Source organism: Aquarana catesbeiana, linkage group LG13, assembly GCF_042186555.1.
Source record: "Aquarana catesbeiana isolate 2022-GZ linkage group LG13, ASM4218655v1, whole genome shotgun sequence".
Taxonomy (NCBI): Eukaryota; Metazoa; Chordata; class Amphibia; order Anura; family Ranidae; genus Aquarana; species Aquarana catesbeiana.
In genome coordinates this window covers 198,859,651-198,881,477 of record NC_133336.1, presented here as the reverse complement: position 1 = coordinate 198,881,477, position 21,827 = coordinate 198,859,651, and the positions used below count along the sequence as shown (strand labels likewise).

Here is a 21,827-nt window from a genome sequence, read left to right as displayed (position 1 = left end):
TGGCATTGATGAGATCGTACTGTATGTACCTGGATAAAAAAAATGGTTGTAGGAGTGTGTCCAGAGAGTAGTGATTAATGACGTATTTTCTATAAGGTCTGGAGTTGTGAGTTGGGTGCCCCAGGGCTCTGTCCTGGGACCAATTCTGTTTAACCACATGCCGACTGCCCCATAGCAAATTTACTGCTACAGGGTGGTCGCGCTGCACAGGATCACGTGTAATTATATATAACAGTCCCTGCACAAAATGACATTTTTAAAGGAATAAGTCATTTAAAACTGCTTTCGGCTGTAATGTAGTGTCGGGTCCCGGTAATATGGATGAAAATTATTGAGAAAAACTGCATGGGTACCCCCCAGCCCATTACCAGGCCCTTTGGGTCTTGTATGGGTATTAAGGGGAACCCCGCACCCAAATTAAAAAAAGGAAATATACAGGTCATTCAAACAAGACAGGGACTGTAGGTTTGTTCTTAAGTAGAATCTGTTTGTAATTTGGAACAAGTGTAGCTCCAGCCAAAAAATCTATTTTTAAGCTTTTTGGAAAACATAGGGAAGGGTTATCACCGCTGTAACATTTGTTTTGCTTTCTGTGCACCTCTTCAGAAGATTTCACCTCACTTTCTGTCCCAATGACAATTGGATTTTGAAAATTTGGGTTTTTTAGGGAAACAAGGATTGGTGATAATGAAGCATCAGTGGAGACACCTTTTTCCCATATTAACTCTTACAGGAGAGAATTTCCCTTCCTAGGAGTAGATTTCCTCTCACTTCCTGTTGTCTCCCTCCGTTTGTAGGTAGGAGTCGTTTGTAAGTCGGATGTTTGAAAGTAGGGGACCGCCTGTATGTACTATATGGCCTGCCCTATATACTCTTGTAATGGAAATTTGTAAGTTCTGTATATATAATTGTATTCTATTTTGTATGTATTGCACACTGCCCTCACTATGCACACGGCACTAATAATGTTTTCATTACATGTTTACATTCTTTCGAGTCCTGATTAGAATTAATCTGCCTATGTTATGCCCCTTGTTACCATAAACATACAATTGTAATATTAATGTGATACCTACGTAATCATGTGTATAAAAACCTTCAATTGCGTCATAATAAAGCAGAACAGTTATTTGGAAAGATGCTGAGCGTATCTTTTGTGTCTGTTCCCTACTGCAGTAGTTATTAATTTGGAACCGTTAGGCCCCTTTCACACTGGGGCGGTGAGGCGGTAAAACAGCGCTATTTTTAGCGCTGTTTTACCGTCGTTTTTGCGGCTGTATTCGGCCGCTAGCGGTGAGGTTTTAACCCCCGCTGGCGGCCAAAAAAGGGTTAAACCCGCTCGTACAGCGCAGCTATAGCCGCGGTATTACCGCGGTATAGCCGCGCTGTCCCATTGATTTCAATGGGCAGGAGCGGTTTAGGAGCGGTGAACACACCGCTCCTTCACCGCTCCAAAGATGCGGCTCGCAGGACTTTTTTTACCGTCCTGCCAGCGCACCGCTTCAGTGTGAAAGCCCTCGGGCTTTCACACTGAACAAACAGCGGAGGCTGTTTAGGGGCGGTTTGCAGGCGGTATTTTTAGCGCAATAACGCCTGCAAACCGCCCCAGTGTGAAAGGGGCCTAAATCAATATGAGGATAGGAGTTGCCTATCATCAATTTAACCATGTCAGGTGGTGAGCTTTGCCTAGGAGGGGTTTCCAGGTGACCCTGAGTATCCAAAACGAGAAGCTTGAGACGATCCGGGAATTTCTGATAATCAGCTGGCTGAGGTAAGCCTTTTGCTTACATTTGAGTTATCAGACTTCCTTGATCAGTAAGGCATTTTCGGGACAAATGGTACCTATTTTACTCCCCTTAATCAAACTGTATTGATTGGTGGTTATATGTTATGTTGTCACTGTCTACTGTCCATCCTGATAAGAAAGGGAAGAATAGTGCTGTTCACAGGTATATGTAGTACATCTGCTAGCCACTTGCCGACCGCCTAACGCACATATACGGCGGCAGAATGGCACGGGCAGGCAGAATCACGTACCTGTACGTGATCTGCCTCCCGCGGGCGGGGGGTCCGATCGGACCCCCCCCCGGTGCCAGCGGCGGTCGGCATTTGACTGGGAGCGTTGGGAGGCGAGGGGGAGACCATCCGATCGTGGCCCCCCCCTCGCGATCGCTCCCAGCCAATCGGAATCCTCCCCTGCCTGTGTGTAGTTTCACACAGGCAGAGGATGTGATGTCATCTCTCCTCGGCTTTGGCAGTTTCCGTCCCAGCGCCGAGGAGAGAAGACATGTAAGTGCACAACACACACACACACACACAGTAGAACATGCCAGGCATACTTTACACCCCCGATCCCCCCCGATCGCCCCCCGATCCCCCCCCAATCACCCCCCCCTGTCACAAACTGACAGCAAGCAGTATTTTTTTTTTTTTCTGATTACTGCATGGTGTCAGTTTGTGACAGTTACAGTGTTAGGGCAGTGAGTATTACCCCCCTGTAGGTCTAGGGTACCCCCCTAACCCCCCCTAATAAAGTTTTAACCCCTTGATCACCCCCTGTCACCAGTGTCACTAAGCGATCATTTTTCTGATCGCTGTATTAGTGTCGCTGGTGACGCTAGTTACTGAGGTAAATATTTAGGTTCGCCGTCAGCGTTTTATAGTGACAGGGACCCCCATATACTACCTAATAAATGTTTTAACCCCTTGATTGCCCCCTAGTTAACCCTTTCACCACTGATCACCGTATAACCGTTACGGGTGATGCTGGTTAGTTCGTTTATTTTTTATAGTGTCAGGGCACCCGCCGTTTATTACCTAATAAAGGTTTAGCCCCCTGATCGCCCGGCGGTGATATGCGTTGCCCCAGGCAGCGTCAGATTAGTGCCAGTACCGCTAACACCCACGCACGCAGCATACGCCTCCCTTAGTGGTATAGTATCTGTACGGATCAATATCTGATCCGATCAGATCTATACTAGCGTCCCCAGCTGTTTAGGGTTCCCAAAAACGCAGTGTTAGCGGGATCAGTCCAGATACCCGCTAGCACCTGCGTTTTGCCCCTCCGCCCGGCCCAGCCCAAGTGCAGTATCGATCGATCACTGTCACTTACAAAACACTAAACGCATAACTGCAGCGTTCGCAGAGTCAGGCCTGATCCCTGCGATCGCTAACAGTTTTCTTGGTAGCGTTTTGGTGAACTGGCAAGCACCAGCCCCAGGCAGCGTCAGGTTAGCGCCAGTACCGCTAACACCCACGCACGCACCGTACACCTCCCTTAGTGGTATAGTATCTGATCGGATCAATATCTGATCTGATCAGATCTATACTAGCGTCCCCAGCAGTTTAGGGTTCCCACAAACGCAGTGTTAGCGGGATCAGCCCAGATACCTGCTAGCACCTGCGTTTTGCCCCTCCGCCCGGCCCAGCCCAGCCCAGCCCACCCAAGTGCAGTATCGATCGATCACTGACACTTACAAAACACTAAACGCATAACTGCAGCGTTCGCAGAGTCAGGCCTGATCCCTGCGATCGCTAACAGTTTTTTTGGTAGCGTTTTGGTGAACTGGCAAGCGCCAGCGGCCTAGTACACCCCGGTCATAGTCAAACCAGCACTGCAGTAACACTTGGTGACGTGGCGAGTCCCATAAATGCAGTTCAAGCTGGTGAGGTGGCAAGCACAAGTAGTGTCCCGCTGCCACCAAGAAGACAAACACAGGCCCGTCGTGTCCATAGTGCCCTTCCTGCTGCATTCGCCAATCCTAATTGGGAACCCACCACTTCTGCAGCGCCCGTACTTCCCCCATTCACATCCCCAACCAAATGCAGTCGGCTGCATGAGAGGCATTTTCTTTATGTCCTCCCGAGTACCACTACCCAGCGAACCCCCCCAAAAAAGATGTTGTGTCTGCAGCAAGCGCGGATATAGGCGTGACACCCGCTATTATTGTCCCTCCTGTCCTGACAATCCTGGTCTTTGCATTGGTGAATGTTTTGAACGCTACCATTCACTAGTTGAGTATTAGCGTAGGGTAAGAGCATTGCACAGACTAGGCACACTTTCACAGGGTCTCCCAAGATGCCATCGCATTTTGAGAGACCCGAACCTGGAACCGGTTACAGTTATAAAAGTTAGTTACAAAAAAAAGTGTAAAAAAAAAAAAAAAAAACACAAACAAAAATATAAAATAAAAAAAATAGTTGTCGTTTTATTGTTCTCTCTCTCTCTATTCTCTCTCTATTGTTCTGCTCTTTTTTACTGTATTCTATTCTGCAATGTTTTATTGTTATTATGTTTTATCATGTTTGCTTTTCAGATATGCAATTTTTTATACCTTACCGTTTACTGTGCTTTATTGTTAACCATTTTTTTGTCTTCAGGTACGCCATTCACGACTTTGAGTGGTTATACCAGAATGATGCCTGCAGGTTTAGGTATCATCTTGGTATCATTCTTTTCAGCCAGCGATCGGCTTTCATGTAAAAGCAATCCTAGCAGCTAATTAGCCTCTAGACTGCTTTTACAAGCAGTGGGAGGGAATCCCCCCCCCCAACGTCTTCCGTGTTTTTCTCTGGCTCTCCTATCTCAACAGGGAACCTGAGAATGCAGCCGGTGATTCAGCCAGCTGACCATAGAGCTGATCAGAGACCAGAGTGGCTCCAAACATCTCTATGGCCTAAGAAACCGGAAGCTACGAGCATTTTATGACTTAGATTTCGCCGGATGTAAACAGCGCCATTGGGAAATTGGGAAAGCATTTTATCACACCGATCTTGGTGTGGTCAGATGCTTTGAGGGCAGAGGAGAAATCTAGGGTCTAATAGACCCCAATTTTTGCAAAAAAGAGTACCTGTCACTACCTATTGCTATGATAGGGGATATTTACATTCCCTGAGATAACAATAAAAATGATTTAAAAAAAAAAAAAATGAAAGGAACAGTTTAAAAATAAGATAAAAAAATAATAATAATAAAGAAAAAAAAAAAAAAAAAAAAAAAAAAGCACCCCTGTCCCCCCTGCTCTCGCGCTAAGGCGAACGCAAGCGTCGGTCTGGCGTCAAATGTAAACAGCAATTGCACCATGCATGTGAGGTATCACCGCGAACGTCAGATCGAGGGCAGTAATTTTAGCAGTAGACCTCCTCTGTAAATCTAAAGTGGTAACCTGTAAAGGCTTTTAAAGGCTTTTAAAAATGTATTTAGTTTGTCGCCACTGCACGTTTGTGCGCAATTTTAAAGCATGTCATGTTTGGTATCCATGTACTCGGCCTAAGATCATCTTTTTTATTCCATCAAACATTTGGGCAATATAGTGTGTTTTAGTGCATTAAAATTTAAAAAAAAGTGTGTTTTTTCCCCAAAAAATGCGTTTGAAAAATCGCTGCGCAAATACTGTGTGGAAAAAAAAAATGAAACACCAACCATTTTAATCTGTAGGGCATTTGCTTTAAAAAAATATATAATGTTTGGGGGTTCAAAGTAATTTTCTTGCAAAAAAAAATTATTTTTTTATGTAATCAAAAAGTGTCAGAAAGGGCTTTGTCTTCAAGTGGTTAGAAGAGTGGGTGATGTGTGACATAAGCTTCTAGATGTTGTGCATAAAATGCCAGGACAGTTCAAAACCCCCCCAAATGACCCCATTTTGGAAAGTAGACACCCCAAGCTATTTGCTGAGAGGCATGTCGAGTCCATGGAATATTTTATATTGTGACACAAGTTGCGGGAAAGAGACAATTTTTTATTTTTTTTAATTTTTTTTGCGCAAAGTTGTCACTAAATGATATATTGCTCAAACATGCCATGGGAATATGTGAAATTACACCCCAAAATACATTCTGTTGCTTCTCCTGAGTACGAGGATACCACATGTGTGAGACTTTTTGGGAGCCTAGCCGCGTACGGGACCCCGAAAACCAAGCACCGCCTTCAGGCTTTCTAAGGGCGTGAATTTTTGATTTCACTCTTCACTGCCTATCACAGTCTCGGAGGCCATGGAATGCCCAGGTGGCAAAACCCCCCCCCAAATGACCCCATTTTGGAAAGTAGACACCCCAAGCTATTTGATGAGAGGTATAGTGAGTATTTTGCAGACCTCACTTTTTGTCACAAAGTTTTGAAAATTGAAAAAAGAAAAAAAATTTTTTTTTTTCTCGTCTTTCTTTATTTTCAAAAACAAATGAGAGCTGCAAAATACTCACCATGCCTCTCAGCAAATAGCTTGGGGTGTCTACTTTCCAAAATGGGGTCATTTGGGGGGGGTTTGTGCCACCTGGGCATTCCATGGCCTCCGAAACTGTGATAGGCAGTGAAGAGTGAAATCAAAAATGTACACCCTTAGAAATCCTGAAGGCAGTGATTGGTTTTCGGGGCCCCGTACGCGGCTAGGCTCCCAAAAAGTCCCACACATGTGGTATCCCCGTACTCAGGAGAAGCAGCTAAATGTATTTTGGGGTGCAATTCCACATATGCCCATGGCCTGTGTGAGCAATATATCATTTAGTGACAACGTTGTGCAAAAAAAAAAAAAAAAAATTTGTCACTTTCCCGCAACTTGTGTCAAAATATAAAACATTCCATGGACTCAACATGCCTCAAAGCAAATAGCTTGGGGTGTCTACTTTCCAAAATGGGGTCATTTGGGGGGGGTTTATGCCATCTGGGCATTTTATGGCCTTCAAAACTGTGATAGGTAGTGAGGAGTAAAATCAAAAATGTACGCCCTTAGAAATCCTGAAGGCAGTGATTGGTTTTCGGGGCCCCGTACGCGGCTAGGCTCCCAAAAAGTCCCACACATGTGGTATCCCCATACTCAGGAGAAGCAGCTAAATGTATTTTGGGGTGCAATTCCACATATGCCCATGGCCTGTGTGAGCAATATATCATTTAGTGACAACTTTTTGTAATTTTTTTTTTTTTTTTTGTCATTATTCAATCACTTGGGACAAAAAAAATGAATATTCAATGGGCTCAACATGCCTCTCAGCAAATTCCTTGGGGTGTCTACTTTCCAAAATGGGGTCATTTGTGGGGGTTTTGTACTGCCCTGCCATTTTAGCACCTCAAGAAACGACATAGGCAGTCATAAATTAAAGGCTGTGTAAATTCCAGAAAATGTACCCTAGTTTGTAGGCGCTATAACTTTTGCGCAAACCAATAAATATACACTTATTGACATTTTTTCTACCAAAGACATGTGGCCGAATACATTTTGGCCTAAATGTATGACTAAAATTGAGTTTATTGGATTTTTTTTAGAACAAAAAGTAGAAAATATCATTTTTTTTCAAAATTTTCGGTCTTTTTCCGTGTATAGCGCAAAAAATAAAAACGGCAGAGGTGATCAAATACCATCAAAAGAAAGCTCTATTTGTGGGAAGAAAAGGACGCAAATTTCATTTGGGTACAGCATTGCATGGCTGCGCAATTAGCAGTTAAAGCGACGCAGTGCCGAATTGTAAAAAGTGCTCTGGTCAGGAAGGGGGTAAAACCTTCCGGGGCTGAAGTGGCTAGATAAAGTTTAGAGGCAACAGGGTATAGGCACACGTAGAGAAGATTGAAGACTGGCCAGTCATTATGGGCATTAAATTAAGTAAGGGAATGAAGGGTAAGAGACCCTCAAAAATGCCCAGCGCAAGAGGAGCGCTATATATGAACCGAAGGTGCAGTTCCGCCTATACTGAGCCCCTAGATTAATGGTTAAAGTGGACAGGGATCCACAGTGGGTAACTGGGTTACCAAAGTTCACAGGGACTAAAAATCATGCAGAGTAAACAGCAAGAGAAACAACTTTCTATGTGAGCAGGATGGATCAAGGGTGACAGTTAACACTAGAAACAAAGGGACATTTTCATGTTAAGTAGTGGGATGAATTTGGGGTCAGGTACTACAACTAGTAAAGTCAAGAAACAGAGAAATGAGAATTAAAACAGAATACTTTATATGTTGGCAGAGAGGGAAGATGGGATGAGCACTATGGCTGTCCGTCTGATCATAAAAGGTAGAGTATGTAAAGTATGGTATTACAATACATTGGATGCAAAGGATATCAGAACAAAATAAGGAAAGCAGAAGTTAAGCAGGGAAATAAAAAGAGTTAAAATAAAGTGAGAGAATGATATGCATGTGTTGTGTACAAATGGGAAGAATGTAAGAGATTTTAGAGAGATATTCGTGTATGTGTGTGAATGCTGGGACCTTTAGTTCTATCTCTTGCGTGTGTCATGTACACAGATGTGACCCCCTCCTTTGCACTCTCCTGAAAGAATGTGGCTGGGATGAGAGGTCAGTGATAAGCTGGAAGGACACCATGCCAATTTCAGTTTTTTAGACAAAACATTTATAACAAAATGTGCCGGGTTAATTATTCTAATGATAAACAATGTGATCACAATTATTTTTGAATCTGTTTTCCAAACATGGTAAAATGAAGGCTACATTTAACCGTTTATTACACAAATTGAATTTTCCTTTGATAGTGGAAACAGTGCTTTTAAAAAAGGGAAATTAAGTAAAATTAAGTAATATGTCCCCCTTTAAGGAAATGTATCTGTGGATATATATCAGTGTGTGATATTGAAATTATCATTTGAGTATTAATTTCTGATATGAGTTTTATTAATAATATAGATATATTAAAACTGGTTTAGACAACCTTTGGTTAGAAATGAAATCCAGGTTAATGGGGAAATTTGTACAAATGGGATTAGTTTAGATTAAGATAACAATTTTGTAATTTTACATTTATTGAGTGGAAAACAAAAAAGATTAAGATGAAGTTGTTAATTGGAATACAGCTGCCATAATCTTTAACAAAGCCAAGATGGATGGGATACATAAGAGGTTTTTCTACAAAAATGAAATCTTAAGGTTTGATAATAACTTGATGTGCGGTCCATGATGTGAGAGTAATAATAAATCAAATTGAAATATAACAGACCCATCACATCAAGTCCACACACCCTGTTAGGATACATGCCACCTGCAGCCAGTTGTTTTATAGTTTTTGATGTGGCTGAGCGTTTTCTGGTCCATCATACAGATTGTTGGTCGTTTTGTTTTATTTTATTTTTATATTTAAAATCCAGAGCAGAATGGACCTCTCTGCATGACCGCAGGGTATTGTTATCATTTATTATAATATTGCCAGGAAAAATTTGTCTTTTTGAAACATAAAACTGGAGTTCTTACACAAACAGCATGATAGAAAACAAGCCATTGTTATAGCTATGCAAGCTGGACCCTGTAATGAAGGGTTCACCCCAATATATCAGAGCTGTAGCTTTTATGCAAAGGTGCTATTAGACAAAGTTACAGACATTATTTTAGTCAAATATTTAATTTTTAACGGTCCCACATTCTGCGCAGCAAATATACAGCTAACTAAATGTTTGTCTAATGAAAGGTTTAAAATATGAATTTTTTTGTTTGTTTATGTACAAATATAACAATGAAAAATGTGTACATTTGAATTTAGCCACCTTATTGCCTCTATTGGAGGAGGCTGGAGACAAAGAAAAACCACATGTGTTAAATTGATGATGTAGGGATCAGCTGCTGTGAGCCCAGTGCAGGACACACTCCCTGAAGACCCAGATATTTTATTATTTGTAGAGTTGATCCCGGTTTTATACTGAGTATGCAGTTTATCATCCAGAAGGATACTCTGTATTCAGAGTCATTGGATCCTTTTTCCCCAGCTCAAGAAGCAGAGCTCCATGTTTTAGCAAAGCCTGTGAGCTATAAAAAGAATGTATATTTATATAGATAGTCGAGATATAGAGAGATTTTGGTTCCATTTGAAGGGCCAGAAGTTTGTTTTTACTTCGGCAGGTAAACTATCCAAGCATGCCAATTTAGTTTGATTGGCTGTTTTCAGCCTTCCAGGTTCTTGCTGAGGTAGCCATACTAACATTAAAACTCACACATGGAAGCAGACCAGGTGACTAAGGATACTGCATTACAGCCCTAGACACTTGCTGGGTCTGTGCAACTCACAGATTCCACCCTAATTCTGGCCCAGTATAGCTGGGATTAATATTTCAACTTTAAGGACCCCAGAACGAGAAGAACAAGTGGTCCACAGGGGGCAACATCTTATGAAACAGGACTTTGGAAAAGGTGATCATTTATGTCTGCCAGTCACTCTTTTCCCTCCAGCTTGACACATGGACCGTGTCATCAGTCACAAGCAGTTATGGCTGCCTTAGTAAATGAGCGTGGGATAGAGCCAGGGTTCACCACAGTTGTTTTTATAACATACCACTTCTTGTTTTACCTGTTACCAAAGGTGTTACCAAAAGCTGAACATCCCTTCCAGAGATTACAAAAAGATATATCCAGGTGCCCAAGTCAGGATCTTACGAGTATGCATTTTGTCTGTATGGACATGTTTTCTGGATGTCCAGTGGCAAATGCTACTGCAAAGGCCACAGTAAAAAGTGTTATCAGAAGTAGTTTGTAAGTACAGAGTAAAACAATGTAAGTGCAGCGCAAATGGTAAAAGAAAAAGTCCTTATAATCTCATAAACAAAGCAATTCGTCTTGGTAGAAAAAAGCTGATGTTGTTCCCTCGAGCACCAATGATCGCCAAACCAGTAAATGAATGTGCTTACCGGACAAGGTGGACCCCTTAATTATAGGAGGTCATATGAGCCTGGGTTCCTTAGGAACTGGTTGAAGCTTGGATCTCATAAAGGACACCGATCATCATAATCCCCCAGTAAACACACAAGAACTGGATCTGGTCAGTAAAATCTCTCTCTAAGGTTTCCAGATTAGAATCTTCCAATGCGATATATCATGAGGTGATCCCAAGCAAAAAAGAATCTCAGCACATACTTGGTCCTGCTCAGCTCACAATAGCCTGGCTATTGCTGCTTGTTTTTTAGGGGCGACATGAGGATGTGGTCAGCTTCAAAGATCGAGCCCACTCACTTGCCTGCCTGGAAAAGGGAAATGTGAGCTGAGACAGAAAATGTACGTCTTCCATTTTATGTAGAATTGTCTGTGTTTACATATGCTGATAAGTCAGCATGCCAACAATTAAGCTAGAAGGCCATTCTGGCCATAGGAGTGTACAGCCAGTACTCTGTAAATATGTCTTTTCAATCATTTGTTTTTCACATTGAAAAGTCATTTTGTAATGACAAAACTGCTCAGCTATTATTTTTCTCCACAAGGTTAAAGGTGATAGCAGGTGTGGTTAGTGATCAAAATATTTATCAAAAGAGGGGAGACTGTAATGGAAATTTGTAAGTTCTGTATATATAATTGTATTCTATTTTGTATGTATTGCACGCTGCCCTCACTGTTCCCTACTGCAGTAGTTATTAATTTGGAACCACTAATCAATATAAGGATAGGAGTTGCCTATCATCAATTTAACCACGTCACTCTACAGAAATTTAGAAAAAAGGGGGAAGGGGGAAGTGGGACTTTAAATGAGGCACCGGAGGTGCCTCCATCCCTGTATTCGAAAAATAATAATAAGAGTTGGGACTTTATATGAGGTCATGGAAGAAATGTAGGTACCAGGGGTAATAATGCAATTTTATTGGTCAAGTAACATGCATAAAAACAATACAAACCAGGACCACATCATGTAAAGAAAGACATTGTAATAAATATCATTCCAAAATCACAGCACATGTATTTGTGCATAGGCGATCGGCATCAAGGATACACTCAACTTGGCGCCACACGGTGATCTTGTTGAGCGATTAAATACATGTACAGAGATTGCATAAAATATACAAATAACGATACCACAGCACAACAAGAAAGACAATTAAGTAAAAACCATGTAGATTGTTCCTGAGAAGTTGCAATGTAAACATATGTTGGTGTCCTACAGAAATTTGGGTCTTAGGTGTTGGTGGTACCGGAACACTGTAAGCCCTCACAGTTAATCTTGGTGGGCGCTGGAACAGGCCCTGCTGTGAAATATTATATCAAGAATTGTAATTACATGCCCCTGTTGAACAGGGGCAGAAAAATTGGGCCTTTGTTGGTGGTGCCACAACACTGTAAGCCCTTACAGTTGCTCTTGGTGGGCGCAGGAATGAGCCCTGCTGTGAAATATTAGATCAAAAATTGTAATTACGCGCCCCTGTTAAACAGGGGCAAAAAAATTGGGCCTTAGGTGGCGGTGGTGGTGACACAACACTTTAAAGCCTCACAGATACTCTTGTTGAGCGCAGGAACGGGCCCTGCTGCAAAATATTACAGCAAAAATTGTAATTACACACCCATGTAAAACAGGGGCAGAAAAATTGGGCCTTAGGCACTGGTGCTGGTGCCACAACACTACAACCCCTCACAGATACTCTAGTTGAGCACAGGAACGAGCTCTGCTGCAAACTATTACAGCAAAAATTGTAATTACACGCCCCTGTTAAACAGGGGCATAAAAATTGGGCTTTAGGCAATGGTGCTGGTGCCACAACACTGCAGCCCCTCACAGATACTCTAGTTGATCACAGGAATGAGCTCTGCTGCAAAATATTACAGCAAAAATTGTAATTACACGCCCCTGTTAAACAGAGGCAGAAAAATTGGGCTTTAGGCACTGGTGCTGGTGCCCAGAACCAAAAATGTTCTTAGAAGCTATCAACATGAACAGTGAGGAGGAATAGGATAGTAATTCTTCAAGGGATCTCACATTCATAAAAAAATGAATTGGTTACATCAGCATCAAGTGCTTGGTAGCTGGTGATACAAGACTGATTCATTTTTATGAAGGTGAGCCGATCAACCGAGTCTGTGGACAGGCGCACTCTGTGATTGGTTACAAAGCCTCCAGCAGCACTGAATGTGCGTTCAGATAGAACGCTGGATGCAGGACAGGCCAGTAGCTCAATTGCATACTGTGCAAGCTCTGGCCAGTGATCCATTCTCAAGACCCAGTAACCCAGTGGATTTTCAGTTGGAAAGGTCTCCAAGTCTGATCTTGCCCCAAGGTATTCCTGCACCGATCAGACCTTGGGGTTGCGGACTAAAAAATTGTCTGAAAGCATCGGTCAGAAGGACACCTTCTCCACCGCTCCTTCTGTGACTGACCGAAGCCTCAGGAACACGTTGTCCAGAAGGACCAGGAAATTGTAACCTCCCAGGCTCTGGAAACGCATTGCACAAACCTTTCTGCAAGGCCTCCCAAAGATGTTTCATCCTCTGCTCCCTCTGCGAACTCTGGATAAGTTACGCAACCTTACCCTTGTAACGTGGATCAAGAAGTGTTTCCAGCCAGTATTTATTATTATTATACGAGATTTATATAGCGCCAACAGTTTATACAGCGCATTGTACTGATGCCTCTGCTTGATACCACAAATTCGAGGGTCCATTCGCTGGATTTCCAGGATCAGGGAGGCCATGCAGCGTAGGTTTGCTGAGGCATTTGGTCCGGAGTCCTCTGGGTCACTAAGGATGACATGATCCGCAGCCACCTCCTCCTAGCCACGTACAAGTCCATGGGTTTCTGGGGACTGAAAACGATCCCTTGAAGACTGCTGCTGATGCTGAGTGCCAGGCTCCACCTCCGTGCTGACACAATCCTCCTCCTCCTCCTTTTCCTGTGTTATAGGCGGGCCTGCAGGAATACTGTCTGGATAAAGGGGGTCTTGAGAGGTAAGGAAAAAATCAAAAAGAAAGCGCCTCTTGAGTATCAGGATTTATTGTAGTATAAAAATCACATCAAAGCACTTACATGTAAACTGGTGAATGTAGACTTCCAAGAAGAACTATTCCCATTGTCATCAACCATCCAGGTGTATGTTTGAATGGATAGAAGCCGGGCGGATGGCCGCGGACCTCCGCTCGGAGACGCCGGCTGTTGTGCGGTAGGCAGGGGGACACTTCCGCGTTCCAACAGGGTCACGTGGTCGGTGACGTCAATCGGGCAGTTCTAGTAGCTGGGATCCACTACGCATTTCTGAGCATGCGCGAAGCTCACAACGGGCATGCGCGCTCCTTTCTCAAGTGTACTAAGGTCAGGAAACAAGGAAGCTAAATAGCTCTATGTGAGGGACAAGCGATTATTATGGCCAATCAGGGAAATGGGGCGTATATGTAAAAAGAACTGGATAACGATAGGAGGGATGAGTTCTTGATGGAAAACATAATAAAATACTTCTACAAATATAATGAAACTCATAAAGATAAATCATATTAATAATAATAATGGCGAATAGATGAGAAAATTATTAATAATGATGGGTAAATGAAAAAAATATTATATAACGAAAATAATAAAAATAATAAAAATTAATGGATATGAAAAATAAATATGAAAAATAATAATAAAAAATATAATAATAAAATAAAATTAAAAATAATAATAATAATAATATGAAAATATAAGAATAATAAAATACAAAAGGAAACTACATAATAATGAATGGTGGCTAAGAAGCGATTCTATCTATCGCTAATATAACAAATGCTATAATTGGATGTATGACAATAATTTATCTCAAAGGATAGGGTAAAAGACTAGGGATATGAAAGATATATACATATATGTATAATGTACATATAAAAACACACATACATACATGTATACTAATAAAAGCAATTATAAAAATAGATAAAAATATACCAAAATCACATGTAACAAAAGAACCCTCAATTACAATAGGAAGGGAGAGATGGGGGCGAACTGGGGAAACTATCATGAGAAAAATGATACCAGATGTTATAAATAAAAATGAAAATGAAAATAGCAATGATAAAAATTGGGAGGGAGAAACATGACATGTGCTTGGACTAAAAAGCGCATGTATATGGGCTAAAAGCACAGGGAAAAAAATATATATACATAAATACAGACAACAGCCATTCGGCTATTGTAGTGGTATACAGACTTGTTTTATGACTCTTTTTTATATATTTATATAATGGTATTAACCTCTAATTCCTCATTTAACCCATTAGGTGCCAAAGTGTCCAAAATAAAAATCCAAAAAGTTTCACGCTCACATAATTTAGAGAAGCGTTCAGCCTCAGATAGTTTGCGTGGTATGGATTCAATTATCCACACCCGTAGGCCCGCAGTGGATTGATGGTGGTGTTCCAGAAAGTGTCGGGGTACGCTGTGTTCGTCACAGCCTTTTTCTATGAAACGGCGATGTTTGCCGAACCGTTGTCGCAGAGGACAGATGGTACGTCCAATGTACAATAATTTACAGGGACATGTGAGGCAATACACAACGTAGTCAGTCGAACAATTGAAAAAACCTTCAAGCTGGTATGTTTTGTCTTTATGTTGGAAGCTGCGTTGGCCATGTGTAACAAAGGCACAGGTCTTACATAGCGCTTTATTGCACCTATACATTCCAGTAAGTGGGATAAGACAGAGAGAGTTTTCTGGTGTAGTAGTTTTGAATCTGCTAGGTGCTAATTTGTTTTTTAGTGTAGGGGCCCTTCTGTAAGTGACCTTTGGTTTGTCACCAAGATCCTTACTTAAAAAGGGATCCTGTTTGAGGATATTCCAATGTTTTTGGAATATGGATTCCATTCTTTTGTGCTTGTTGTGGTATCTGGTGATAAAGCGAACAGTGTCTTGGTCAGTCTGTTTAGATGTTTTGGGCTTTTTTCCTGTAAGGTAAGTAGCATGTGCTTGATCCATCAGCCTCTCAGGAAACCCTTTTTCTAGAAATTTATTTTTGAGATGAATACTCTGGGTGATGTAATCGGAATCTCTGGTGCAGTTCTGTCTTAATCTACAATATTGCCCCTTAGGAATATTGTTTATCCATAAAGCATGATGACAACTATTGAAATGTAGATAAGAGTTCCCTGCCGTGGGTTTGGTATAATTACGTGACAATATGAAGTGCCGATTATGAAAAAGTTCTAGATCCAGAAAAGGGAGACTCTCCTCATTATGTTCGAATGTAAAGGATAAACCAAGATCATTGGTGTTGCAATGAGAAACAAATTTATCAACTGAGGGAGGTGGACTGTCCCAGATGACAATAATGTCATCTATATATCTGCCAAAGAAAATGATATGTCGAGCAAAGGGGTTATTGTTCCATATGTATTTCTCTTCCCACAGACCCATGGTCAGATTCGCATAGGAGGGGGCAAAATTAGTGCCCATAGCTGTACCATGGGTCTGTAGGTAGAAGTCATCGTTAAAATGGAAATAATTATGGTTTAAACAAAATGAGGTAGCTTCAGAGATAAAAATAGCCTGTTTGGTATTGATAGAAGGGTCAAGGGACAGAAAATGTTGGACTGCCATAAGGCCTATCGGATGGGGAATGGACGTATACAGGGAATTTACGTCCAAAGAAAGCCAGGAATAACTGTCTTGCCATCTGTAGGGTACCAGAAGTTCCATTAGGTGTATCGAATCTCGAACATAGGATGGAAGACCCTGCGCAAGAGGCTGTAGAAAAGAATCTACATATTGGGAGAAACCACTAGATATGCTGTTCATAGAAGCTACAATAGGTCTACCAGGGGGATGAGAAGAGTTTTTATGAATCTTGGGTAGATAATAAAAATAAGGTGTATTGTAAAATTCTTTCTGCAAAAATAACGCCTCATTTTTAGTAATAACACCATCTCGTAAAGCAGAGTTGATCAAGGTTTCTGCTTCCAATTTGAAGTGGGGCAAGGGATCAGAAGAGAGTTTCTTATATGTTAAGGTATCTGACAATAATCGGGATGCTTCTGTAATATAGGATGATCGGTCTATGATAACAATTCCGCCGCCCTTGTCCGCTGGTTTGAGGATAATCTCGGAATTGTTGGAAAGGGAATGGAGTGCAGCTTTTTCTCCAGGGGTGAGGTTGTGAGATTGATATTTATATGTATTGTCTGTGTGTTCACACAATTTCTGGAGTTCAGAATATACGACCCTATAAAATGTCTCAACATAGGGACCTTTGGATCTGGTGGGGTAAAATACTGATTTAGGTTTAAGATTGGTATGTTTCACTGGAGGTCAGGATGTTGAGTCAGTAACTCTAAATCTATATCAATGTCTGGGGGGTCTAATTCTAGATCCAATTCATAGACACTGATAGAACTATCAGCTCGCTAGTGATCTCGCCGGAAGTGGCTCCGAGAGAGGTGGTGTGAGAAGTATTCTCAACGGGTTTATTCTTGGTGGATTGAATATTAAAAAATCTTTGGAGAGTAAGTTTCCTGATAAATTTGTTGAGATCTTTAAACAGGAGGAAATAATTAGGATATATGGTGGGTGAGAAGGAGAGTCCTTTACTGAGTAACGAAATTTCATCTGAGGATAAAGTATGTGAGGATAGGTTGAATAACTTTATCGTTTTTGGAGTTTTGTGTTGGATTTTAGATTTATTACGTCCTCCTCTAATCCATATTCCAAAAACATTGGAATAGCCTCAAACAGGATCCCTTTTTAAGTAAGGATCTTGGTGACAAACCAAAGGTCACTTACAGAAGGGCCCCTACACTAAAAAACAAATTAGCACCTAACAGATTCAAAACTACTACACCAGAAAACTCTCTCTGTCTTATCCCACTTACTGGAATGTATAGGTGCAATAAAGCGCTATGTAAGACCTGTGCCTTTGTTACACATGGCCAACGCAGCTTCCAACATAAAGACAAAACATACCAGCTTGAAGGTTTTTTCAATTGTTCGACTGACTACGTTGTGTATTGCCTCACATGTCCCTGTAAATTATTGTACATTGGACGTACCATCTGTCCTCTGCGACAACGGTTCGGCAAACATCGCCGTTTCATAGAAAAAGGCTGTGACGAACACAGCGTACCCCGACACTTTCTGGAACACCACCATCAATCCACTGCGGGCCTACGGGTGTGGATAATTGAATCCATACCACACAAACTATCTGAGGCTGAACGCTTCTCTAAATTATGTGAGCGTGAAACTTTTTGGATTTTTATTTTGGACACTTTGGCACCTAATGGGTTAAATGAGGAATTAGAGGTTAATACCATTATATAAATATATAAAAAAGAGTCATAAAACAAGTCTGTATACCACTACAATAGCCGAATGGCTGTTGTCTGTATTTATGTATATATATTTTTTTCCCTGTGCTTTTAGCCCATATACATGCGCTTTTTAGTCCAAGCACATGTCATGTTTCTCCCTCCCAATTTTTATCATTGCTATTTTCATTTTCATTTTTATTTATAACATCTGGTATCATTTTTCTCATGATAGTTTCCCCAGTTCGCCCCCATCTCTCCCTTCCTATTGTAATTGAGGGTTCTTTTGTTACATGTGATTTTGGTATATTTTTATCTATTTTTATAATTGCTTTTATTAGTATACATGTATGTATGTGTGTTTTTATATGTACATTATACATATATGTATATATCTTTCATATCCCTAGTCTTTTACCCTATCCTTTGAGATAAATTATTGTCATACATCCAATTATAGCATTTGTTATATTAGCGATAGATAGAATCGCTTCTTAGCCACCATTCATTATTATGTAGTTTCCTTTTGTATTTTATTATTCTTATATTTTCATATTATTATTATTATTATTATTATTTTTAATTTTATTTTATTATTATATTTTTTATTATTATTTTTCATATTTATTTTTCATATCCATTAATTTTTATTATTTTTATTATTTTCGTTATATAATATTTTTTTCTTTTACCCATCATTATTAATAATTTTCTCATCTATTCGCCATTATTATTATTAATATGATTTATCTTTATGAGTTTCATTATATTTGTAGAAGTATTTTATTATGTTTTCCATCAAGAACTCATCCCTCCTATCGTTATCCAGTTCTTTTTACATATACGCCCCATTTCCCTGATTGGCCATAATAATCGCTTGTCCCTCACATAGAGCTATTTAGCTTCCTTGTTTCCTGACCTTAGTACACTTGAGAAAGGAGCGCGCATGCCCGTTGTGAGCTTCGCGCATGCTCAGAAATGCGTAGTGGATCCCAGCTACTAGAACTGCCCGATTGACGTCACCGACCACGTGACCCTGTTGGAACGCGGAAGTGTCCCCCTGCCTACCGCACAACAGCCGGCGTCTCCGAGCGGAGGTCCGCGGCCATCCGCCCGGCTTCTATCCATTCAAACATACACCTGGATGGTTGATGACAATGGGAATAGTTCTTCTTGGAAGTCTACATTCACCAGTTTACATGTAAGTGCTTTGATGTGATTTTTATACTACAATAAATCCTGATACTCAAGAGGCGCTTTCTTTTTGATTTTTTCATGTCTGTAATGGAGAGCTGACTTCGCTCAACAGGAAGCTGCCCTGGGTATTGGATGTACAGAGATCCATTTGACTCCCACATCCATTAACTACATCGATGAACTATAACTATAGACTTTATTTTGTTCTTTTTACATAGCATTGGACTATTTTTACTGGACATTGTTTCCACTTGTCTGTTTACCCTAACAAAGTGAATTCTCATTGATCGATTATACACACATATGTGTGTTTATATATTTGTACATTATCCCTTTATACACATGGACTGAGCGCTGCTACATTATATATTTTATTTGAGAGGTAAGGAAGTCCACCTCTTCCTCCCTCTGTTCTGCCTCAAGTGCCCTGTCCATTATTCCACGCAGCGTGCGCTCCAACTGGAAGACAAGAGGGACAGTATCACTGATGCATGCACTGTCACTGCTCACCATCCTCATGGCCTCCTCAAATGGTGACAGGACATTGCATGCATCCTTGATCCTTCATTAGCCACTGGCGTGGCGAAAAAAAGCCAAGCTCCCCTGACCCTGTCCTGGTGCCATACTCACACAGGTACTCATTGATGGCCCTCTGCTGCATGTGCAACCGCTGCAGCATTGCCAATGTTGAGTTCCACCTGGTGGGCATGTCACAGATGAGGCGGTTCTTGGGCAGGTTGCATTCATTTTGAAGGTCAGCCAGCCGAGCACTGGCATTATATGACCTGCGCAAATGCACACAGACTTTCCTGGCCTGCCTCAGGAGATCCTGTAAGCCCGGGTACCTGCACAAGAAATGCTGCACCACCAAATTAAGGACATGAGCCAAACAGGGAACATGGGTCAAGTGTCCCTGTCGGAGGGCAGAGAGGAGGTTGGTGCCATTGTCGCAAACCACCATTCTTGGCTGAAGCTGGCGTGGCGTCAACCACCTCTGAGTCTGCCCCTGCAGAGCTGCCAGAATCTCTGCCCCAGTGTGGCTCCTGTCCCCTAAGCAGACCAACTCAAGTACCGCATGGCATCTTTTTGCCTGAGTGCTTGTGTAGCCTCTAGAATGCCTACGAAGCACCGCTGGTTCCGAGGACAAATCTGCACAGGAAGAGATCATAGAGGAAGAAGAAGAGGAGGGGTTGGAGGAGAGAGGTGTGGCAGAATCACCACTACCAGCATTTTGGAGGTGTGGTGGCGGAACAACCTCCAACACTACTGCACCTTGTCCTGCATCCTTCCCAGCTGCCAGCAGGGTTAGCCAGTGTGCCATGAAAGAAAGGTAACGTCCCTGTCCATGCCTGCTGGACCATGAGTCAGTGGTAATATGCACCTTACCGCTGACCGCCCTGTCCAACGAGGCCAAGACATTGCCTTCCACATGACGGTAGAGAGCCGGAATGGCCTTCCGAGAAAAATGGCGTTTGGGAACCTGCCACTGAGGTACTGCACATTCCACAAATTCTTGAAAGGGGGCAGAGTTTACCAGCTGAAAAGGCAGCAGTTGAAGTGCTAGCAATTTAGCCAAACTAGCATTTAGCCGCTGAGCATGTGGATGGCTGAGACCAAATTTCTTTCAACGGTTTATTAGCAACTGGGGTAGGGAAATTTGCCTGCTACAATCGGATTTAGGTGTACCATTATCAGATTGCCCGCAAGTGCTTGGGACACCTAATTTTACACCTTCATTCCTCTTAGTGCAGGTCTCTGAGGTGACTGAAGGTATAGTGGGGTTGGAGATCCCAGCTGATGAGGAGCAAGGAGAGGCCTGCCTTGTTCTTTGGTGTGGGTCTTTTAAGTACTGTTGCCAACGGACTGCATGGGAGCTCCACATATGTCTGGTCAAGCATGTGGTGCCCAAGCAGCCGCTGTTTTGGCCACGCTTGATACGCTTCAGACATATGTTGCAAACAGCAATGGTGCGATCTGCTGCACACGTCTCAAAAAAGGCCTACACCAAAGAACTTTTGAAAAAACGCGCAGAGTCAGCAGCGCCCTGCACATGCGGAGCTCTGCGGTGTGATGCAGTCGGTTGGCTGTCCTTAAGATGGATCCTCAACCAGGGTACCATCATCGGAGCCTTCAAAATGCTGCGCATCCCCCTGCAGCATGTACCCAACACTGTGGTCGAAAAGTTCAGGGGACTCATCAGCACATGATGTTGGGGCTAGGGAAGGAGTGACTGATGCCATTGAGCCGATGGAATAGGCCGCTTTGGCAGCTGCATTGGCAGACAAACTTCTCTTAACCTGGGTGACAGAGGATGAGGAGGATGAGGACAGTTTTGTGATCCACTCTACCAACTCTTCTGCATTTTGTGGCTCAACGCGGCCAGCTATCAAAAAAAAGGACAAGCGTGCCGCACCGCACTGAGGATGCACTGTGTCCATGACCAGCACTGTTGGCTGTAGACACAGAGCCTGCTTGCCCTCTTTTAGTGGCCTGTGAGCCTCTGCCTTTCCTTGGTGGCCTTCCAGACATGCTGTAAAATTGGATTAGCAAAACACCACCTGAAGTTTACTAGAAAAATTACACCAGGAATAGCCTGCAGTCAGGTATAGGCTTGGCTAGACTAGAATACAGTAGATATATATGTAGGAGACTGTGTATATATATCTTTATGCACTGCAGATCA

At 42.1% G+C, this 21,827-nt stretch overlaps 1 protein-coding gene across 1 annotated transcript in view; it reads right to left on the bottom strand.

The window, feature by feature from the left end:
- Positions 1–17,789, bottom strand: part of LOC141116649 (uncharacterized) — a 41,702-nt gene extending 23,913 nt beyond the window's left edge. The window contains exon 1 of the mRNA XM_073609041.1: positions 17,690–17,789. Coding sequence (XP_073465142.1) covers positions 17,690–17,789 — 100 coding nt within the window. The remainder of the gene's footprint in view (positions 1–17,689) is intronic.
- Positions 17,790–21,827: the final 4,038 nt, after the last annotated feature.